Raw genomic sequence first — 22,817 nt, forward strand, 5'->3', positions numbered from 1 at the left:
GGAATAAATATTAAGTATTATGACATATGTGCACGTGGGACAAAAAAGATAGTTGGGTAAAGTGTACAATTTATATGACTTTTGGTACAAGCATTCATTGCGTGTACAATTGATAAAGCTTTTGGTACAAGCAGTCAATGCTGTGTTGGTTTCTCTTCCACACTTATATCTATATTATTTTAAAAGCATGAATATAAATGTTGGTTGACCAAAATATCCTTTAAATATTGAACGACTTATATGTTATACCCCATTTTAACCGAGATCAAAATGGTTTACAACATTCTGGGATTAATTAAAGTTAAGGAGTCGCCACCTAATTATTTATGGTGAATTAGGATACCTAAAGTTCATTAAAGTAATTATCTAAAGTTAGCTCTATTTTAATATCTACGAAACTTAAGATTCTAGGTAAGAGTTCAATTAGTCTAAAGGGAAGGTATTAGGCATCCTTTAAGACCCATTAACAATGATTAACCGATCGGACTTATGTTAGTTAATTAAAGCTAAAATACAAATATAACATTTTACAGCATTTAAGAAAGTATCTTGTAAGTATTGCTAAGTTATAGATAAAAATATGATAATGCTATTCGAAATAAGACATGTGGAAATAATAATATTTTACATAAAAGATTTTAGTTATAAGTAAACTGAAGAAAACGCGGGATTGTGCAACGTTTTATAAATATTTGTGAAAAATAAATTATACCAACTAACAAAGTAAAGAATCATTATAAGATTAATATGAGTAAAAGCTAAAGGTTTTATAGTATTAAATTATGACGAAATCGTCAAAAATCGAAAAGGATTTTGATGTCTAAGAATGTGATCCAAGCCTTTATCATTTAAAATATTATGAAATCAACATGATTTGTTTGAAAAGGGTGTTGTTGTTATTTAGCCTTTGGCGTCTTTCTTGGAAAATCATTTCGTTTAGCCAAAATTTTAACGATTAATCAAACACTTAAATTCATTCTAAGTTCTAAACGATCATACTTAATCTTCCCAAACTACAATTCCTACGAACCCCACTAAGATCCGTCTAAGTCAAGAAAAACATAAATAAGATAAGTGTTAGTCGTATAGTACAAATTAAAAACACACAATGAAGTAAAAGAGCAAGTATAACTAAATGGTCTTAGCCCATTTAAGCACGGCTGCAATCAATTTTTCCTTTCGCCACATGGGCTTTGGCCTGAGAATCTTTTTACACTGCGGGTTGGGGCTGACTCGAGAAGAAAGTTTCGTTGGGCTTTGGCCCAACACCGAATGCGGAAGATGACGAGTCCCCTAGGACTCGTATGCGATGGTCATGCATAAAAACGAAAGAAAAATATTAGTAAAGTGAAGATATACAAGACATGTTCTTCAAATATAAAAAAAATATTGGTGGCAACAACCCAGTTTGTACAGATAGAAACCCAAAAGGAAAAGCTCAACACAGCGACAACACTTCTATTTCAAATGCCCAAATGAAGATATACAAGAAAATAATACCCGATATACAGGGCGGTATACACTGAAATATATAAACATTGCATATATCTGTGTGCCCTATGTATAGATTTTACTCATAATAGTTTCACAAGACAACGGAACAAAGAGGGCAGAAACACGAGATGTTTTACAGATCTGACCCTATACTGGTAAATCTTTCACGCAGCAGTTCAGGGGCAGAAGATAATAATTCAGTACTCCATAAAGTATTTATTAAGTATATTAATTTGTTAACCACTTAATATCTTTTAGTTAATACATTAACAACTTCCCGAACCAAACAGTAAGAAGAAGGAGAACTTCAACAAGTGCAGCCGAAGTCATTTCAGCATACAGGACACCATGAAAATACAAAGTAGCAGTGGATGTATCTAAACAGGGCAGCAAATGAAAAGTACTGAACAAAATAACACAACAGCCAAAGCAGCGCATCACATTTAGTACTCCTTGATCTAGATGACCACTATTTCTCCATATATACATGCTGGATCTTTTTAACAATTAGGCAGAATGGGGAGGTGCCAACAGATAATACTTTAACCAACAACCATGAACAATTTTAGGTATAAAACAGTCAGCATTCGATCAAACAAGACAGGACTGTGACATTTCTTTTTAGACATACTGATAAGCTGCAGATATGGAACTAAAACACTAAACAGCTTCTGAAAGACACTAACAAGTCTATAGGTTTAGGTTCAGGCTGTAATGTGCACATATGGTCAAGCATGAGTCAAGGTAAAATAAATAAGCATGATCTGTAACAGGTAAACTGGTGCATGGTTCCAGAAGACAAGATTGAAGGTGATGATCAGAGGCAAAGCATGTACAACATCAAACAGATTCTAGTAACATATAAGCAAGCAGAAGGTTGAGTAGTTTCTTTTCAGAGAAACAAAAAAAAAAAAAAAAAAAAGACCATCATGGTAAAAGGATGTATGAGCATATAAGGGATCAAGCATTTTCTTTTAAACATGATGCTGTGTAATAGGTAGCTAGAGCAGGGCAAATCTTTTTAATACAATATCATTCTTATATGGTATTAAGTCCAAATCAAAGTAGGATGGGTGTGCAAACAGGGGTGCCACAACAGTCAACTCATATGAAAGCATACACAGATGTGTGAGGTAGTCAACTAGTGTGCAATATATGATTTTAAATCATGTGAGGCAGTCAACTAGTGTGTGAACCAATTTCAAAGGAGATTGAGCCTAACAGAGTTCTGTGTAGATGATTTAAGCAAGATGCAAGTCATGGATATCTTAACAGAAAGGGAAGTTATTCAAGTAAAATTAAACAGGCATGACAGGCAAGATGAGGTAGGTAAGGAGAAGGCATAGAGACCGTTTGGATGGGCTTATAAGTTGGTCAAACCAACTTATAAGCCCTTTTTAGCTTATTGCAGTGTTTGGCTACCAACTTAAAATGCTAAATTTAAGCCATAAAGTGCTTAAAGTCACCCAAAAATGAAAAGTTGGGAATCCTAACTTTTTTTTTGGAGGGCTTAAAGCCATTTTCGTTGACCATGGAAATTACTTTTATATCCCTTATATTTTATTTTAATTCTCAAAGTACCCTCTCAGCTAAAGCCTTAAAATTCACGATTTGTTCCTTATTTCTTCTACAATAACGCAGCCTCCACGATCTCTGTTCATCATCTTCTACAACAACGCAGCCTCCAAACCCAGAACTTTCTTCACTCCCACACTCATCTCTTTCTCTCTCTAAAATTTCCCTAAATCGCTGAGTTCTTAAAAAATGTAAGGTTGTAAATCTAAAATCAATGTTGAAAATCACTTGAGTTCTTCAAGTTTCTACTGATCTAAGGTATTCTTCTTCCTTATTCTTTTATTTTAGCTCTACAAATTGTAATTTAGCTTTATTTCATCTTGCATGTGGATTTTTTCTGCATACTTGTGTTTTTTCTACGCTGAAACTCTCAGTAGAATCAATGATGATAAGTTCATTGTAAATAACTAATTTTGTGTTTTCATTTTCGTATCTAAGTTCAATGGTTTCGAAGGAAATGCTTCTTTTGTTGCTGAGATATTGTCGACAAAGGTACTGTGTGATTTTCAGATTCCAATTTTCAGTGTAATCAGTGAGACCTTTCATTTTTGATTTGCTTCGTGTGTAGCATTTCTTGAACAATTTTGTTTGAAATCGACCTTTGTTAATGCGCTTTTGAAATAATTATTTGATTATCGTGGATATTACGGATTGAAATTGTTGTCGAAGGTGATCCAATATTGTATTATAGTTTTGCTTGTGCTACTGAGTCTGAGATTGGTGAAGCTATGGTGGAGTCTAGAAGAGTTTCATCTGTAGCTGAGTCTGATAGATCAGTAGACTTAGAAAATGGTAATGGTGAAACAAAGTTGCATGTTGACAAAATTATTGAAAGAGATTGTAGGATTTGTCATTTGAGTTTGTTGAGTTCTGGTACTCCTGAATCTGGTGTTGCCATTGAATTAGATGTTCCTGTACTTCCCTTTACTCTCTCACATGACCATGAACTCCATGGTCTTCTTGGTAGTGGTTTCACTGTTATTTAATGGGGCAACATCACAGTCAACTGGATATACTAACCACGCAGTTGGTGGTCCAGCTGGTTGGTTCTACAACATTGCCACTAAAAACGCTTCATCTGATTACTCTGCTTGGGATGCTAAACAGACTTTCAATCTTGGTGACTATTTGAGTAAGTTTTTTTAGCACCCTTTTTGGTCTTTGTTAGTTCTTGATTGATGGGTCTAGTCAAATATGTATGGAACTTCTATTATTTGATACTCTAATTAACTTTTCCTAATGTTGCTGAGTTTTTGAGCAGTTTTAGGGAGAGAGAGATAGCAGGATGATTTTTTTTTTTTTGGGATAAAGATTGCTCCTTTTTGGATTATTATGATTGGTGGAGCTGAATCTGCTTCTGATTTTTTTTTTTTGGTTTTGAAAGCAAGATTACTCATTTTTGGATTATTATGATTGGAGGATTTGAATCTTCTTGTGCATTTTGGGGAGATAGACTTGTTAATAAAACTTATAATCTTGGCTATTAGTAAAACCTAGAGCTACTAGACATCATCTAAATAGTGACTGATATGTGTTATGCCTTTATTTCGAGTATATATATTGTTGAATTTTTTAAGAATGTCACAAAGGAGTAGTGAGTCCAGTGGTACCTTGAAGTTCCTGGATCCACCTTTGAGTCTAAGGCAATTACAGATTCTAGTGAAAAGTCTTGAGAGATCAGAAGGTTTTTTTGACCTGCATTTGTGTGGTTCTTGCCGATTACTTGGAGATGTAGTACTTGATTAGGTCTTACATTCGGGGATCCTGAAATCCTAATGACTTCTGAGCTCAAGAATGCTAATTAATCAAATCTGCTTTTCTGCTGCTACACCTCCTCGCCCATGTCATGTTTTAGACTTCTCCGACCGGTAGAGTGGTTCAGTGGTACACAATCTTTGTGGTTGATAGATCTTGTCCTTTATTCCATCCATTTATTTGATTCTTAGATCTCGAACGTTAGTACATAAATTAAATACCACTGGCCAGAGAAGTTGGAATATGTGTTAGATCATTGTTCTGATGAACGAGGATGTGCTTTTAAGTCGAGGAACACATCTTTATGGAGTAAAATGATGGTTGAAAAGTTTTGCTAGATTTCTCTTTTTTTCACGTGGTAATAGCATAGACAGAATTGGGCATTGTATAGAGAGTTCAATGTTCCTTTGACCTGTTCTACTAATGGTATAGCTGAATTTAACTGATATTCTTAACTAGAAAAAAGAAACTAACTAAATTCTATTAATTTCCCCTCTACATTCTGCCGCCATAATTCAAACAAATGTTATAAATTATTGTTGTGTAAAGCTAGTTTTGGAAATTTTATGTAATTTGAGGAAAATGGACGCTGAACTTGCTTTTCTTGCTAGAATCCTCATGTGATATTTTAAGATGAAGTTAGTTATAATCGGGTGATGTCTTATTTCAGTCATATGTCATCTGATCCGCTATCTCCAAATATGCTATGAAGTGATTAGATTAGATTCAAGTGAGACAAAATATTAGACATATGTTGCAATGCCATTCTAGTGATTTTGATGCATTAGATTCCCTATGTGATTAAGATTCTTAAGTGATAGTTGTTGTTTAATTTTCTGATCTTCAAGTTGTACTACTTCTTGAAGTTGACTTCTCCCTACTTTAATCTTTTTCCCCATTTATATATTACAAAAGTAAACTGAGTCTAAGTGATAGGGGAATTTTATAATCTGTTGTCTGCCAAGTGTTGTTTGTGAAGTGATGTTGTAGGATGATCTGATTTTCCTTGGAAGCCAAGATCATAGGAGGCATTAATTGTATAACTGTATAGAAAGTTCTTTGAAGTATTTCTCTTGTCATCTTTAAATGCAATATGGATAAAACTCTACTTTACCTTTATCTTCATTTGTGTTAAAGCATTTTCAAACAAATATCAACAATGCAAAATACAGTAAAAGACCTACATACACGTGTAAGTGTACATAGATCTGCTGCTGTTGCGGCGGCTGCGGCTGCTGCTTCCACTTCTTCTTTATTATCTCTCTATTTTGGTATGTGTACAAAAAGTTGTGACTAGGGAATTGTGGCTGTGTGTTTAGTTATTGGGCTGCCAACATTCTGATGTTGCAGAGTTCATGAACGTTTATTTCTTCTTTCTTCAGATTGTGTACATTCAATCATGCCGGAAACTAGTAAAGCACGAAGTAATGCTAAGTGGGATGATGATGCCAACATTAAATTTATAGATTTGTGTGAAAATGAGATTAGACAAGGACGTAGACCACACACTCATTTAAATAGAGATGGATGGAATAATGTTGTTGAAGAATTCAATAGAGCCACGGGAAGAAACTATGATAAAAAACAAATGAAAAATCATTGGGATAATATGAAAAAAGATTGGATTCTTTTTAAGAAGTTGATGAGAGGGGAGGCAGGTTTAGGATGGGATGCCACGAAAAATACAATTATGGCAGATGATGATTGGTGGGAGCAAAAAAGTAAGGTACATCTCTCACATTTTTCTATATGTCTTTCTTTTTTCTTTCATTGCTAAATTTCTTGGTTAGTTTAAAGTAGTTTTGATCTTTTTGTTACAGGAGGATGATTGATACAATAAGTTCAGGAAAATAGATCTTTCACTTATATGATATCGCTATGATGCGCTGTTTTATGGTATTGTTGCTACTGGAGAAAGAGCACGTGCAGCGAATCAAGAACAAATGTCTGGCATTAGAGTAAATCTTGATGAAGAAGGAACAAATAATATTGGTGGCTATGACAAAGAACACTTTATCAATCCTAGTGATGAAGAGAATGATGAAAGTGATGATATACAGAATGTGGATTCTATTATGTTTCCTAAGCCGTCACTTAAAAGACGAGGTTCAATTGATGATACTGGCACTAGCAATCAAGTAAAAACAAATAAGGCAAAATCTGGTGCGGCATCAATGAGAGAGGATATACGCTCTCTAGTGGAGTTTATGTCTAGTAAAAGAATTGTTACATCCCCTTCAGTAGATGATCCCGTCATCGATAAGTGTATGAATATGTTGGCAAATTTTTCTGATATTCCTACTGGGAGTGGAAAGTACAACTATTTTTGCAACATGTTTCTTAAGAAGGATGTACGTCAACTGTTTCTTAAGATGGAAACTGATGAAGCTCGGAAATAATTGTTGGAGTATAACTATTAGTTACACCTTGAGAAAATGGGCTGATTGCGTTGCTATGGTTAAATATTTTTATTGTTTAATGTTCAAACATTATGGTTGTGCGTGTAAACTTTACTTATTGCTTCTTGTTTAGACATTGCGGTTGTATCCCTAAATCTTATGGTTGTACGTGTAAACTTTATGTATTGTTAATGTAGTGTTGACGTTGTGGTTGTATCCTTAGACCTTATGGTTATTGTTGTTGTGTTGGATTTAATGAATGTGGGAACTTTATGTATTGTTGTGGTTGTTTTTCTTTGATAGAATAGTAATTTGAGATTTACAATGTGATTTTCCGAAGATAGATATGAGTGCATTGAAACGATGGAGTTTCTAAAAAATCTTGAAATTGGGTTGTTGGAAAAACTTTCATTCTTTACTAATTTTGAGTCATTTCCATTTTCAGTTAAATGGAGAGTTGGGATATTAGCAATGCGGTATCTCCTCATTTAAGTGATTTGTTAGATGACGAAGATCAAGAACCAGAAGAGATTCGAAGAGAGCAAGATGCGAAGGAGTGGATGGCTTTATGTCATATAACAGGTAAATACATTTTGATGTATTGTGAAAAATACCTATGCAAAGAACCTTGTCATACATCAATTGCGCTCTGGAAATGAGTTTATTCAAGAGATATTACGAGGAAATAAGACTCGTTGTTATGAAAATTTCCGACTGAAGAAGGCGGTGTTCATTGATCTATCCAATGACCTAACTGATAAATATGGGCTTAAACCCACTCGTGGAATGTCTATACATGAAATGTTAGGCATGTTCTTGATGACTTGTGCATATGGAGTTGGAAATCGAATGATACAAGATATCTTTCAACATTCTGGAGAGACAATTCATAGACACTTTCATAGTGTTTTAAAGGCCGTTTGTAAGCTTGCAAGAGTTATCATTCAACCACATCCAAATTATAATGATGGTTGCGATTCTCACAAGCCATGTAAACAAAGATATCTCCCTTTCTTTAAAGTAAGTAACCCGTTTATGATAATTTGTTATTCTGCATTGTATCTTTACTACCCGTATATAACAAAAGCTTTATGATAGTTTCTTGCCTCTTAGAATTCAACGAGAAAAAAATGGATCCCAAGTTTCTTATTTTACATTCACTTCTTGTAGGACTGTATTGGAGCAATTGACGGCACACATGTTAAAGCTAGATTACCGCAAGGTCAAGAGATACCATATATTGGACGTAAAGGTTATCCGACTCAGAATATTTTCGCCGTTGTTGATTTTAATATGTGTTTTACCTTTGCATGGGCTGGGTGGGAAGGAGCAGCTCACGATAGTCGTATATTTGCTGAGACCCTTCGTAGAGAAGAGCTCAACTTTCACATCCACGCAGAAACAAATATTATCTAGTTGATGCAGGATGTTCACACATGAAAGGATACATGGCTCCATACAAAGGAAATAATGTAAGATATCACCTAGCTAAATTTCACCGCGGTGCAACTCGACAATTGCGAGAGCCAAGAGGACGCATTGAGAAATTTAACTATTTACATTCTTCTTGTAGAAATGTAGTAGAGCACACATTTGGCGTTTGGAAAGCAAGATGGTCTATTTTGAGAGACATGCCATACTATTACATTGACACACAAAGGGACATCGTACTTGCTACTATGTCCATTCACAGTTATATTAGAAAGAAATGCAATGTGGATGATGCATTCCAGACAGCCGAGAATGAGAGCTATATTCCATCGATTGATTCTAATGATATTGGCACAACTTCAAGAGCTAACTATGTAGATGTCGAAGATGTAGGAGAACAAAATGATGTCTATTGAATGGGGTTTCGTGATATGATTGCTAGTGACATTTCTAATGCTTGATGCTTGTATTATATGAATATTTTCCACTTCTTGTATTTATAATGGAGTGCTTTCGGTTGTATTAGCACTTTTATTAAGTACATCTTATGCATGTTGCAGGCTTATAGTTATAATGTTAGTGTTAATTCCTATATAATTACTTTGTCTTTACAACAAAAAATAAAGATTTCTGTAAACGTGAGACAAAAAAATAGGGGAGTAAGAGAAAGAATAAGTAATGAAAACGCATAGGAGATACGCATAGGAGATAAAAGGATAAAACAGTATAAGAACGCATAGGAGATAAAGGATAAAACATTATAAAGGGAGAAAAAGTTGGAATGAAGTCCAACATCGGACATTGCATTTCTCCAAATATTTCTTAACATATTTTACTTTTCTTTTTTATTATTCCTAGACTTGGATTGAATGGTTATTGAAGTCAAATGTATAACTCAAAGAGAAAATGAAAAGAAAATATTCAAATAAATATAAGATTAATCCACGTTACATGAGAAATTATTTTCTTCTTTTCTAAAAAAAAAAAACTCAAAAGTGTCAATCTGTAAAATCATTGTCTTTCGTACCTGCGCGAAGCGCGGGCAATTTCACTAGTAATGAAATAAATCAAGAAGGTATTACTCCCTTCATTCCAAAATAAGTGTCTCTTTTAGATCATGCACCCCCCATAAGTAACAATTGTTTATAAAAAATTAATTTAAATAAACATTTTATAGTGGAAGTGATTTTAAAATATAAATTACTTTTGATTTGAATCAACTTTAGAGTTTAAAAATCTTCTAAATCAACTTATTATGGTGTTAACAGCTTTAAGGGTATTTCAGTCATTTTGACAGAAAATAAGTGCTTAACAACACTTATTTACCAAACACATCAACAACGTATTTTCAGCATAAGCACTTTTATCCAAACACTCAACTGCTTATTTATAAAAATAACTTTCCGCACTTAAAAGTTCTAAAAATACTTTATACATAAAAGTCACTTTTTTAAGCCCATCCAAACGGGCTCATAGACATGTACAAGTCCAAAGATACACTGTCTTGATGGGACCAGAATCAGGCATGACATGGAGGGATTCAAACAATAACAAAAGAAGTGATTCATGTCATATTGAAAACATAAACAAAATGAATTAATCATAAGTGAAGAGGCATGCTGGATGCACAGGGCTAAATGGGCACAGAGGATGGCACAAATAATGTATAGAAACAGTTGGGTGAACCATAAAGCAATTAACACACATAAACATAGATGTCAAGCTACGTGAGTTGAATTAATATGAGTTTTATTGAGGGATACACTGATTTTAAGCGCAAAATCATCTTAACTGAGAACTAGCAGATGACTAAACTAATCCAACAAGCCTAATAAGTGTGACCATGTCAAATTAGAAAACCAAACACTATCGACATAATCATACACATTTGAACTCATACGAACATCTAAATACTGACAAAACTGAAATCAAACTAAACCAAGATAAGGCATAAGCATATAGATGCTACCAACTATTAAACTGCAAAGCCCGAACTAAATTAAGACATGAACATACAAACAATATTAAAACCAAAACTAAACTAACTAATTTTGAGCATGCATAATACTACAAGTCACTAAATTGAGATTCAACCAACTGAAACAAACATGTGTGAACATATAACTATTTCTTAAGCTACTAAAGCTGAAATGAAACTACTTAAAGAAGGATTGTTTACCTTCTTTGAGTGCAGTGAACTAGGTTCGATTCTTGGATCTACACTCGAATTCGAATAGCAACAGGGTAAAATGCCTTAGTATTTCGTAGGAATACCCGACAGTATAGGGATGGAAAATGTTGATTTTTAAAAAGATCAAGGTGGCTAAAGAAAGAACTCCCTCCTTCTCCTCCGATTCAAGATGTATTTATAGTAGTTGAGTGCTAGGGTTAGGATTTTCAAATTTCAAATTCAAAAATGTCCAAAAGGGTGTCACGGGTTTGAATAACATGGTAAGCTTTGTGGGTGGACGTTTTTCACCCAAATGGTGCAATAGAACTGTTGCCATCCAAAGGTCAGAAGAAAAATGGCAGAAAGGGGAAAGTCCCTTTGTTCAGTTTCACGTGGAGGAGAACGACAGAACGATGGAGACAAATTTTGTATGGAAATGGTTAGACAAGGCTGCGTAAGATTAAAGATGATTAGGGTTTTGCTTGAAATGGATGGGAGAGAGAAGGTGGGTGAAGAGAGAGAAAAGAGAAAGAGGGAGGCGCGGATCTGTTCTTTAGGTTTAGGTAATCAAGAGGTAAAGGTTGGGCCGGGTCGGGTATTTTTTTAGGTGGGTAGTGGGTGATGGGCTGGCCGAATTAGGCCTTAGCCCAAATGATTTTTAGGGTTAATTACGGGCTGAATTATTATTTTGGGCTTCTAAATTAGATCAAATATATTATGTAGTAGTAATAATAATAATAACAATAATAATAAATTTCATAATTAGCGTTAATATGATAATCTTATCATTAGTATATAAAATATAAGCAAAGTAATAATAGAGTAAAATAATTACCTAAGTTATATCTTATGATCAATACATAAAAAGTAAGTAGCGATGTACGACGTATTAATAATTAAAAATATTAATATAGTAGTAGAAATTATAATAAAGTAAGGGCGAAAAATAAGATATTTGATTTATTAATAAATTAGAAGCTCAAGAAAATGAATTGGAATAAAGGAGGGACGAAATTGGGTGTCAACATTATATACCCTTAATAAGCTATAATAATTCTATTTCTTATTGAACTACTTCAAGTTAGGATCTTACTGAACATAGGTTAGGAATGTTAGCCTATTGCTGCTAGGAACTCTACTCATGTAACACTCTGTAAATCCGAGTTAGGTGTTAAAGCGTCTTGGAGAATTAGGACTACACTATTTCTGTTAATGTAAAATACGACCAAAGAATACGGCCCGTATTTTGAAATACGACTCATATTCCTTGGGCGTATTTCACCTGCCTCCCTATGTTTCCCACTGTTTTGTTAATGTAAAATACGACCAAAGAATATGGCCTGTATTCCTTGGGCATATTTCACCCGCCTACGTGTGTATATAAAGCGGGTTCAGTTAATTTTTATCATTTATTCACATTCTCATAAACCCTAATGACGAAAATCTTTCCTCCAAGTCTTCAAACATTAAGGTAAGAATATCTTTAACATTATTATTCAATCCTAGCATTAAACCCATGATTCTTAACATGATTCTTGAATGAAAAACCTAGGGTTTCAAGGTAATCTTTCTCAAAGTGACTCAAGCTAGGTTTTTGGATGTTCTTCGTTGTAAAAGTGAATTGTTGAGTTACGTAAGACTTAATTAAGGTATGTCTCTTTTGAAAACCTTATTTTGGATATGTGTCTCCTTTTTAAGGGTTCTTTATTCAATAAAAAGGGTGAAATTTTCATACTTTAACCCTATTTCATGCTTTGATTGTGGTTGATGTGCGTGAGAGGATAATCCCACATTAAACCTTGATTGTATTATACACTATACATGTATACGTAATTCTAATCGTTTTCCTCTATAAGAGATGACCAACAGTAATGACTAACGGTTTGGTAATGATGTTTTATGATGAACTTAAATGCTAATTGATGACGTGACTACCTTGAGATATGATTATGATTCGACTTCTATGCTATGAACTTTGTTGTTGTGTTTGGCCTAGCTACTCGGGAGGATGGGTAGTCACTACGGATCCTAGTGAAGAGATGCCTAGCCATTCGGGAAGAAGAGTGGCAACTTCCTGGGTGAGGTTTATGCCTAGCTATTCGGGAGGAAGGATAGCCACCGAGAGTCTAACATTCCGGTGTGGTGCGCAGTTATGTTTAAGGAACCTCAAAGGTCATCCCTTCGATGTGATTCATTCTTGGGCCTGTATTGGCATATGTGATATGTTTATCTCTTTATGAAAGTAGTACTGATGATAATCTGGCAAATTGAAAGGACATAACCAAAAGTTGTAAACTTGATAAAAAGGGGATTCTCATTCGTTTTGACAAGCATATTGAACCAAGTTGAGTAACTGTTTAACAATGACTCTACATGGTTTCCAAAATTGATTTCTTTACTTATTATTGTATTCGATTTTTATATGTCACATTGTCCCCGTATTCAATTTTCACATGGTTTTGATTTGCTTGTCCGTATCTGACTCTTTTCCCTTGTTTCCCTTGTTTTCTTTTGAGCCGAAGGTGTTTCGGAAACAACCTCCCTACCTTCCAAGGTGGGGGTAAGGTCTGCATACACTTTACCCTCCCAGACCTCACGTTGTGGGATCCAACTGGGTATGTTGTTATTGTCCCCGAGGCACTCACTGAGTACAGAGTACTCAGGCATACCATTGTTGTTTTTTATGGTATGTTAGGAAACGAAAAAAATCAGGTTCGTGGAGACGAAAGCGCTAGGTGATGTGCTGTTAATTTCGGGACATTTTATACCTTTGTAACTAAAAGTGTTGCTTGTTTTTAAGTGTTTTTATATTGTTTCTTATGTTATTTTTGTGTTTTATAGGGTTAGTTGACTAAGGATCGGAAATGATAAAGAATGCTGAAAAATGGACAACTTGGAGCTAAAAGACGGTCCGTAACTCATGTTACGGGCCATAACGTGATCCGTACCAAAGAGGATACGTGCCGCTACGAAGGACGGTCCGTAACTTATGTTATGGGCCGTAACGTGTACCGTAAGCTGAGGAAAATTTTCAGAAAGTTGCCAAGTAGTGTCACAGGTTACGCCCCAAAAGGACGGTTCGTAACTTAGGTTACGGGGCGTAACGTCGTGGCGTAACACATTAACCACTGAAGAATGAGGCCATGATCCGCTGGGAGATACGGACCGTAACCTGTGTTACGGTCCGACGCATAGTGGCCGTGACATCATGCTGACAAAAGGACGGACTGTAACCTGTGTTACGGTCCGTAACTGTTACACCTCGAAAATTTTTTTGTTCATGCACAGTGAATTGACTGACGAAGGGCATGATACATACGATGTTTTGATAAGTAAGAAATAATATTTAATTATTCTAAATGAGATTTCAAAGACATTTGAGGTAGGAGACGAAAGTTGTTAAGGAAAGCAAGATATATGTTGTGTGTCGGGCAAGAATTTCGAGTATCGAATTAATGATGGCTTAATGACATTTTTGAGAAGAGTTATAATGTCCCTTATGTTGGTAATGAAGTGTTAAATAAGTTGCGGGAAGGATCCATAAGCCAAGTATGGGCATAATCCATCCCAAAAGGGCGATTTAAGGAAACATTTTCGGATGATCTGATTTGGAGGGGTCAAAACTCCATTATAAGTTTGTAATTTGGAAAAAGAATAAGAATAAAAGTTGTAGATAATTGAAAGATCTTTCCAACCATAGGTCGTGGGCCCTTACAGCATATCGGGATCAAACGTTATGGCCATTATATGACAGACTGTTTGGGCCGAATATCACATTCTGGCGCACTTTGCGGCGCATGATGCGGCCCGCAAACACGACATGCGGCCACGCAGTTGCGCAGCAAAGTGTGCCAGTGAAATTGTAGTGCTCCTGCATGATTTGCGACACAAGATGCGTTTAGCAAAGCATGTTTTGCGTCCCGCAAAGTGTGCCGCATGTTGTGTCGGTCCAGAATTTTCTGGACCACTTTAAATAGACCAAGCTTGACCAAAAATCATATTTTTCACCATTTTGGACATAGAAACCTCTAGAATACTCTCTAACCTTCATCCACACGAAAATTCAAGGGAAATCCATGATCAATAACACCAAATCCATGAACCCAAGTGTATGAAACCTATCCAAAGTTCATCTAATTCAAGAAAACCCAAAAGAGAGGAGATAGGGTTTTTGTGCTAGAAGGGGAACTTCACTCAAGACTTGTTCAATCACTATCTAAGGTAAGTTTCATGACTTTCTGATGATGATTAAAGTGTTGATAAGTTAAAATGCTTGGATTGAAGAAGAGTGTAGGAAATGGGTCATGAAAGGTGAATAGTGACATTGTTGGATAAAGGTTTGAATTGAATCATGAATGTTAGTGTGTTATGAGTATGAATACGTTATAAATGACATGTAAACCATGAGATAAGTGTGATGCATGAGAAAAAACGATAGCAAACCCAAAACCATAAATGTGGGAAAAATGAAGAGAAATGGTGGATCATGGCCATTGTATATGAATGGTGATTGTTGATTGCTATATTGTGATTGTTGTTGCGAGTGTTGGGAGTTGATATAGAACATGGGAAAATTAGTATAAACAAAGGAAGTGCTGCCCAATTTTCTCTAGAAATAGTGGTGCATTCTTATAGTTGATTAACTAATGTTAATGCGAATTCTCTCTTGAAGGTAGAAACGTGACACTGAAGGGGAACAAGCGAACGATAGACAAATTAAACGAGAAAGGTATGTTAAGGCTCGCCCCTTTCTTTCAAAGGCATGATTCCTATGTTATGACTTCATAAATGCTTCCATAACTTCCTTGTTTTCAAAAGTTAGAAGTTTATGATTCCAAGGCATGATTCCTTCTTGATAAACCGTAAATGTCTTCCAAATGCCTGTGTCTTTCCAAAACAAAGGTTTACGATTTTGTAAGCTCTTATGACGACAAGGATGAATATGTCTTTTTATTATGATGGCAATGATGCCAAAGATGAGAATATTTTTCTATGGTAATTATTATGAGAACGATTTCATGCTTAAGGGTTCCAAATTTACGATTTCAATAACGGTATAGGAATGTTGAGCTATTCCTTAACCTCTCAATTTTACTCATGAATGATAACTATTTTTAAAGATTCCAAAGTATATGAATTGATGCTTTATGAGATTTACGATCTTATTCTACGTTCTCCCTTGATGCTATCCTTCATTGATGGTCTCACCTTATAATAATTTGTTCCTTCAAGGTGAGACAAAGCGATGATGATTATTCCATAATGTAATCGGAGGTTACCGACCTTACGTCACTTCGATAAAGTACACTTTTGATTGGGCTCTCATGCATGCTACGTATATTATATGTGTATATGATATGTATATGTACATAGGGAACATGGGGAAAGGTGAGGCGCTATAGACGCATAGCCACCTGATCAGCTGGTATCTTATGATATCATCCCGGACGCGGGATGACCGGACGCGAGATATATGGGTGATGGATCGGGCCGTTCGTTCCGCAACAATATATTAATATATGATGATATATGGATCGGGTCGTTCGTTCCGTGACAATATATTTATATATGATGATATATGGATCGGGCTGCACGTTCCGCAGCAATATATGATATGATGATGGATATGAAGTAAGTCAGCAGGTGCTATTTCTTTTATAAGTGACAGTTATATACAGTTGCTCCTTATTGATGCTTCCTTTATCTTATTGGATTAATTTCATTGTTATGCCTTACATACTCAGTACAATATTCGTACTGACGTCCGTTGTTTTTGGACGCTGTGTTCGTGCCCACAGGTAGACAGGGAGACGACGCAGACCTACAGAAGCTATCAGCAGATTTTCAGGAGCACTCCATTATTCCGGAGGTACTAATCGGGTTTATACTTTTGTGTATATATATGTATATGTATTTTGGGCATGACAGGGTCTTGTCCCGTCCTTATGTCTAGCACTCCAGTAGAGGCTCGTAGATACGCAGTGTGGGTTATGTGGTCTCCCGAGGTTGCCATTATGTATATATATATATATATACATATGCATATTATTTTGATAGCCTAAAGGCTTATGTCTATAAAAGTAATTATGTTTCAAATGAGGGATGATTTTCTTATAAGCTGAGCTTGAATTTGATAAAAGAGCATTAAATTAGTAGGATAAGTCATAGAACGAGCGGTGCTCGGTGGTTAGCCCCGGGTACCCGTCGCGGCCCCTAGCTGGGTCGTGACAGTAACGATTCCGCGTAAGGTTGTTTTTGTCCAGAAAGTTGGCGCGATTTTTGGCCCTATAAATACTTAAAGTAGGGTTTTAATTTCAGAATTCAGATTTCTCTTGGGAGCATTAACTTTAGGTCTTTAATATTAGAAGTGGTTGGAGCATTTAAATCAAGAACTTCACCTTCATTCCATATTGTATTCGCATCGTAAGTTATTATGTTAACTTTCAAGCTCTCTTTGTTAGTAAAAATTATGAGTAGCTAATTTTAACGCTAAGGTTGTGGGTCCCATGATGGATATTATGTGAATGGATTTCTACTATTGATATATGCATAATGGTTGTTATTATTTAGTCTATATTTGTGTGTTAGCGTTGTGTTACACCTCGAAAAAAGTCCCAGTACCTGTACAATGAATAGACCAACGAAGGGTATGAGTGTGCAATGTTTTACTAAGTAGGGAATGACGATTCATGAATTTTTGGAAACAAGAAAGTTATAGAATTTCAATTCATCCAGTGGTCGTAAAACAGAATACGGCCGTGATTTACGGACCGTATACTGCTATTGTCCTTCAACGTTCCAAAAATTTCAACTTTCTGTCAAATGCTTCAAATGGTTAAAAACGACTTGGAATACGAACCGTAAACTGAAATACGTCCCGTAAACTGAGTCGTAAACTGCCACGATCTTCAGCCAACCTTTCTGTTTCTGATATGCTTAAATACGGCCATGGGGGACGGACCGTAAACCAGTATATGGCCCGTAAACTGTGGTTTACGACCACTGTACACCCCAACGACTGTTCATTAAAAATCAGATTTTTTGATTATTATAAGTGACTTTCTCATTCATTTTCATTCATATTTCATCTATAACCTTCAAGAACCCTCTATAACTTATCCAAACATTTCATCCACAAAATTTAAGAGAATCAAAGGGAGATCAAGATCAACAACATTAAATCCTTGAAACAAAGTGTGTGAAACTCAAGTGAAGTTCATCCAAACCAAGAAATTCCAAGGAAGGAAAAATAGGGTTTTGAGGGAAGAGGAAGAACTCCACTCTAGGCTTGTTCCACCACCATCAAGGTAAGTTTTATGACTTTAGCATGTTGTTTAAGGTATTGGAAAGCTAAGATGCTTGAATTGTAAAAAGACATGGAAAATGGGTCTCAAGCGTGAGAATAGTGTCATAATTGAATAGTAGTTGAATGGAACCATAAACGTTGATGTGCCATGCTTATGAATATGTTGTAAATGATGTTTAGACCAGGAAATAAGTATTATGTATGAGAAAACGCGATGATGAGCTATAACCAAAAATGTGGGGAAAATGGAGAAAAATGGTGGATTTTGCTCAATGGATGTAAATGATGATTATTGGTTTCTATATTGTGAGTGTTGTTGTGAATGTTTGGGAGTTGAAATTGGACATGAGAAAAGTAGTAGAAACAAAGGAAATGCTGCTCAATTTTCCCTAGAAATAACGATGTGTTCTTATAGTCGATTAACTAACGTAATGCGCATTCTCTCGTGAAAGTAGCAACGTGGTATTGAAGGAGAACAAGTACATGATAGCTTAGCTAAACGACAAAGGTATGTGAGGCTAGTCCTTTTATTTCTATGACATGAATCCCATAATACAATTCTTCTTCCTTTCCATGATTCTCCTATATCCCGGAAAGCCAAGAGCCTAAGATCATGAATAGCTATATGAGTCAAGAGATATGATATGACGTTCTTATAAAGTAAATGATGTTGTTCCTTGTATACACTCACCTTATATACTAAATCCTTTCAAGGTGAGGCAGAATATTCATATATGTTCATAATGGAATTGAGGGTTCACGACCTTACGTCACCTCAATAGTTATTCTAGAGTCTTTATGCATGTACGATAATAAGTATATTTTGATAAGCATATTATTATAAGTATTTTATGATGAGCATGTCATGATTGCATCACACCGGGCCTAGTTCGCCGGGCAGTCACTGCGAAAGCGGGCAGCTATACGATACACCATGGCCAGTTGGCATAGGCAGACACCACTAGTGGGCGGCATGAGATGGTACCCCGGACGCGGGCTAATGTTATTGATTATCACACCGTACCTATATGGTTGAGCAGTTCATTTATATACATGATATGCATACATGAGATGATGATAAGTATAAAAGTAAGTCAGCATGCATTACTTCTCATATGATTCACAGTTAGGTACAGTTGTTCCATATTTGATGCCTCATTTTATTTTCGTGATATGTTGTTATTGATTATGCCTCACATACTCAGTACAATATTCGTACTGACGTTCGTTTTCTTTGGACGCTGTGTTCATGCCCATAGGTAGGCAGGGAGGCGAGCACGATCCGGATTCTTAGGAGTTGTCAGCTGATTAAGAGCACTCCATCGTTCGGAGGTGCTTATGATTATTATTTTGGTACATATGTATATTTTGGGCATGACGGAGTCTTGTTCCGTCTACATGTACAGTATGTCAGTAGAGGCTCGTAGATGCGTAGTGTGGGTTAGATGGTCTCACAGTTCTACTACAGTATGTACATACATATATTACATTATTTTGATAGCCCAATGAGGCATATGTATATATAATTTAATTGTGTTTTTCAACCAAAATGATTGTTTTGCGACTATGAATTTGTAAATGACAAAGAAGCGTAAAAATGACTATGACAAGTGAGGAAGAAGGGGTGCTCGGTGGTCAGCCTTGGGTACCCGTCGCGGCCCAAGTTGGGTCCTGACACCTTGGGTAATGATTGCAAGCATTAGCCTAAGCCATTATATTAACTTTTCTTGGGAAAGAGAGTCAATATTGGTAAGATTGAATAACAATGACTCGAGGCATTAACCCTCGTTTAACAGACTAACTTAGAAATAAGAATAAGTCTAAATTGGCATTATTGGTCGCTCTTCGATTGCAACTCTTTTATATTTGGAAGAATCATAAAGAGGAAATACGGCTTAATGATACGCTCAAATTACACCTATTAATAGCGTAAAGCGGACGTTGTTAAATATAGTAACCCAAACAAGGTTGGGGTCGAATCCCACAGGGAATATGGCTAGAAAAGGTTACTAATCGTATGCGATACTAGTCTTTAAAGGCTTTAATCCTATTCCTGATAATTTGAAGTGTTTGTTGAATAATGTAATTGAATACTTTGACTTAAAATGTAATTAATGCGAGAGAGAGACTAAGGTTGTGTTCCCCAACTTGATTAGATATTATGCTTCAGGTTTCAATGTGATATATTTCTAATGGTTGTTCTATGAATATGCACTTGATCTCTTAAGGACTTCCTAATGTTTCCCAACAGTTAAGCAGTATTTCCTCTTTACGATTCTTCCGAATATAAAAGAGTTGCAATCGAAGAGCGACAAATAATGCCAATTTAGACTTGTTCTTATTCCTAAGTTAGTCCATTAAACGAGGGTTAACGCCTCGAGTCATTGTTATTCAATCTTACCAATATTGACTCTCTTTCCCAAGAAAAGTTAATATAATGGCTTCGGCTAATACTTGCAATCATTACCCAACGCTAACGCACAAAGATAGAATAAATAATAACAACCATTATGCATATATCAATGGTAGAAACCCATTCACATAATATCCATCATGGGACTCACAACCTTGGCGTTAAAATTAGCTACTCATAATTTTGGCTAACAAAGAAAGCTTGAAAGTTAACATAATATACTTACGATGCGAAAACAATATGGAATGAAAGTGAAGTCGTTGCTTTAAATGCTCCAACCACTTCTAATATTCAAGACCTAGAGTTAATGCTCCCAAAAGAAATCTGAATTCCGAAATTAAAACCCTACTTAAGTATTTATAGGGACAAAAATCGCGCCAAGTTTCTGGACAAAAACACCTTTACGCGGTATCGTTACGGACCGTAACCTGTGTTACGGTCCGTCCTTCATTCCGTCCCTTTGTCAGCATGCTGTCACGGCCACCATGCGACGGACCGTAACACAGATTACGGTCCGTATCTCCCGATGGATCATGGCCTCAATCTTCAGGGGTCAATGCGTTATGCCATGACATTACGCCCCGTAATCTGAGTTACGGACCGTCCTTCGGGGGCGTAACCTGTGACACTACTTAGCAACTTTCTAGAATTTTGAGAGACGTTACGGTGAGGGTTACGGTCCATAACATGAGTTACGGATCGTCCTTTATAGCGGCACGTGTCCTCTCTGGTACGGATCACATTACGGTTCGTAACTTGAGTTACGGACCGTCATTTAGCTCCAAGTTGTCCGTTTTTCAGCATTTCTTATCATTTCCAGTCCTTATTCGACCAACCCTATAAAACACAAAAATAACATAAGAAACGATGTAAAAACACTTTAAAACAAGAAACACTTCTAGTTACAAAAGCATAAAATGTGCCAAAATTCACGGCATATCAACACCCCCAACTTAAGCTTTTGCTTGTCCTCAAGCAACTACAACAAGACTCACTACTAACACACGACATCTTAGTAAAATAAGAATGACTACAGTGGTTTTGGCATGTGTTTCTAGCACGGACTCTTCAATCCAAGAAAAATATTTAAGCTCTTATCCATATCCTATTTGTGACACAAGACGCACATTTCAGAAAAATTGCAATTCACTATGCAACCTCAATTAATGACACCATCATAGTATGAGAGTCTCTATGCACATGAATTTCAACTTCCGAAAGCCAGTTACTTTGAAATCTACAATCTTTACGCCCTCACATAGACCAAAGAATGTCGTAACACACATTTACAAAATAAATGGGACAGAAGACTAAAGAGACAGAAGGACACTCACACTCACAAAGAAATTTGCATACCATGTTTGCACATACCATAGGATTGCCTTTATTTTCCATGCCTTTAACTTTGAACAGTTTGATTGTGATCACATTAGGACTTTTTGGGCTTGTAACATTGGCTTAGGGACGAATAGGATGAATATTTGGATAGTGGTGAATCATCCTCCTCGACACTTCTTTTTGACTTCATTCTCCATTCTTCCTATTATTTCTGACCCTAAATCTTCAGCATGGATTTATTTAGAACTTATATATCTATGTATCTTTTTTTTTTTGTATATGTATATACACAAACACACACACACACACACACACACACACACACACACATATATATATATATATATATATATATCCACACTGAATCATGCCCCTTAATATTCACGATCACCCCCAACAGGCCTTTGGCCTCATTTTCCGCATTTTTCACTTATCACCCCCAACTTAGGCTTTTAGCCTCATTTGTCATTCTTTAGTATCAAGGAGGGAATTGGTGCCAAATGGGTTTATTCACAGAAGGGAAAGACGTTAGTTCATGGCTAATCAAAGAAAAAGTCTACGAGCTCAAAATGGGAGACTAGGGATCATTTTCTGTACGGGCTAGGATCATTTAAGATAAACAGGCTTTGGGGTTAATATTAAGAAAGCCTAAGATCACTTCACAATCAAACTCTCCTTAAAATTCACGCACGACCAACCGGGCAAGTTCTAGATTACAAGCATCGTATGCAAATAGAAACTAAGAACTCACAACACAATGGCATAAGGATTGTTTAAATATTCTGACTTCACTTCCGCTTGAAGATTTCACATACATGAACACCCTTTATTTGCAATGTCATTAAAAGAACCATACATGTCAATATCAACAACTCATTCTTGATGTACATCACAAATTATTCTTCGGAGGGATATCATTGAATTGTAAAAAGCAAT

The 22,817-nt window shown here is 35.9% G+C and overlaps 2 protein-coding genes and 1 pseudogene across 2 annotated transcripts; all 3 read left to right on the forward strand.

Moving 5' to 3' along the window:
• Positions 1-6,110: 6,110 nt before the first annotated feature.
• Positions 6,111-7,268, forward strand: LOC132613278 (L10-interacting MYB domain-containing protein-like; annotated as a pseudogene).
• Positions 7,269-7,672: 404 nt separating this feature from the next.
• Positions 7,673-8,639, forward strand: LOC132613279 (uncharacterized). The gene is made up of 3 exons (XM_060327304.1): positions 7,673-7,805; positions 7,894-8,243; positions 8,394-8,639. The coding sequence occupies exons 1-3, from the start codon at positions 7,673-7,675 to the stop codon at positions 8,637-8,639; spliced, it is 729 nt and encodes a 242-aa protein (XP_060183287.1).
• Positions 8,640-8,671: 32 nt separating this feature from the next.
• On the forward strand, positions 8,672-9,070 carry LOC132613280 (uncharacterized). Its single transcript, XM_060327305.1, has one exon. The coding sequence runs from the start codon at positions 8,672-8,674 to the stop codon at positions 9,068-9,070; it is 399 nt and encodes a 132-aa protein (XP_060183288.1).
• The last annotated feature ends 13,747 nt before the right edge of the window (positions 9,071-22,817 follow it).

The sequence above is a fragment of the Lycium barbarum genome, chromosome 10 (assembly GCF_019175385.1).
Source record: "Lycium barbarum isolate Lr01 chromosome 10, ASM1917538v2, whole genome shotgun sequence".
NCBI lineage: Eukaryota > Viridiplantae > Streptophyta > Magnoliopsida > Solanales > Solanaceae > Lycium > Lycium barbarum.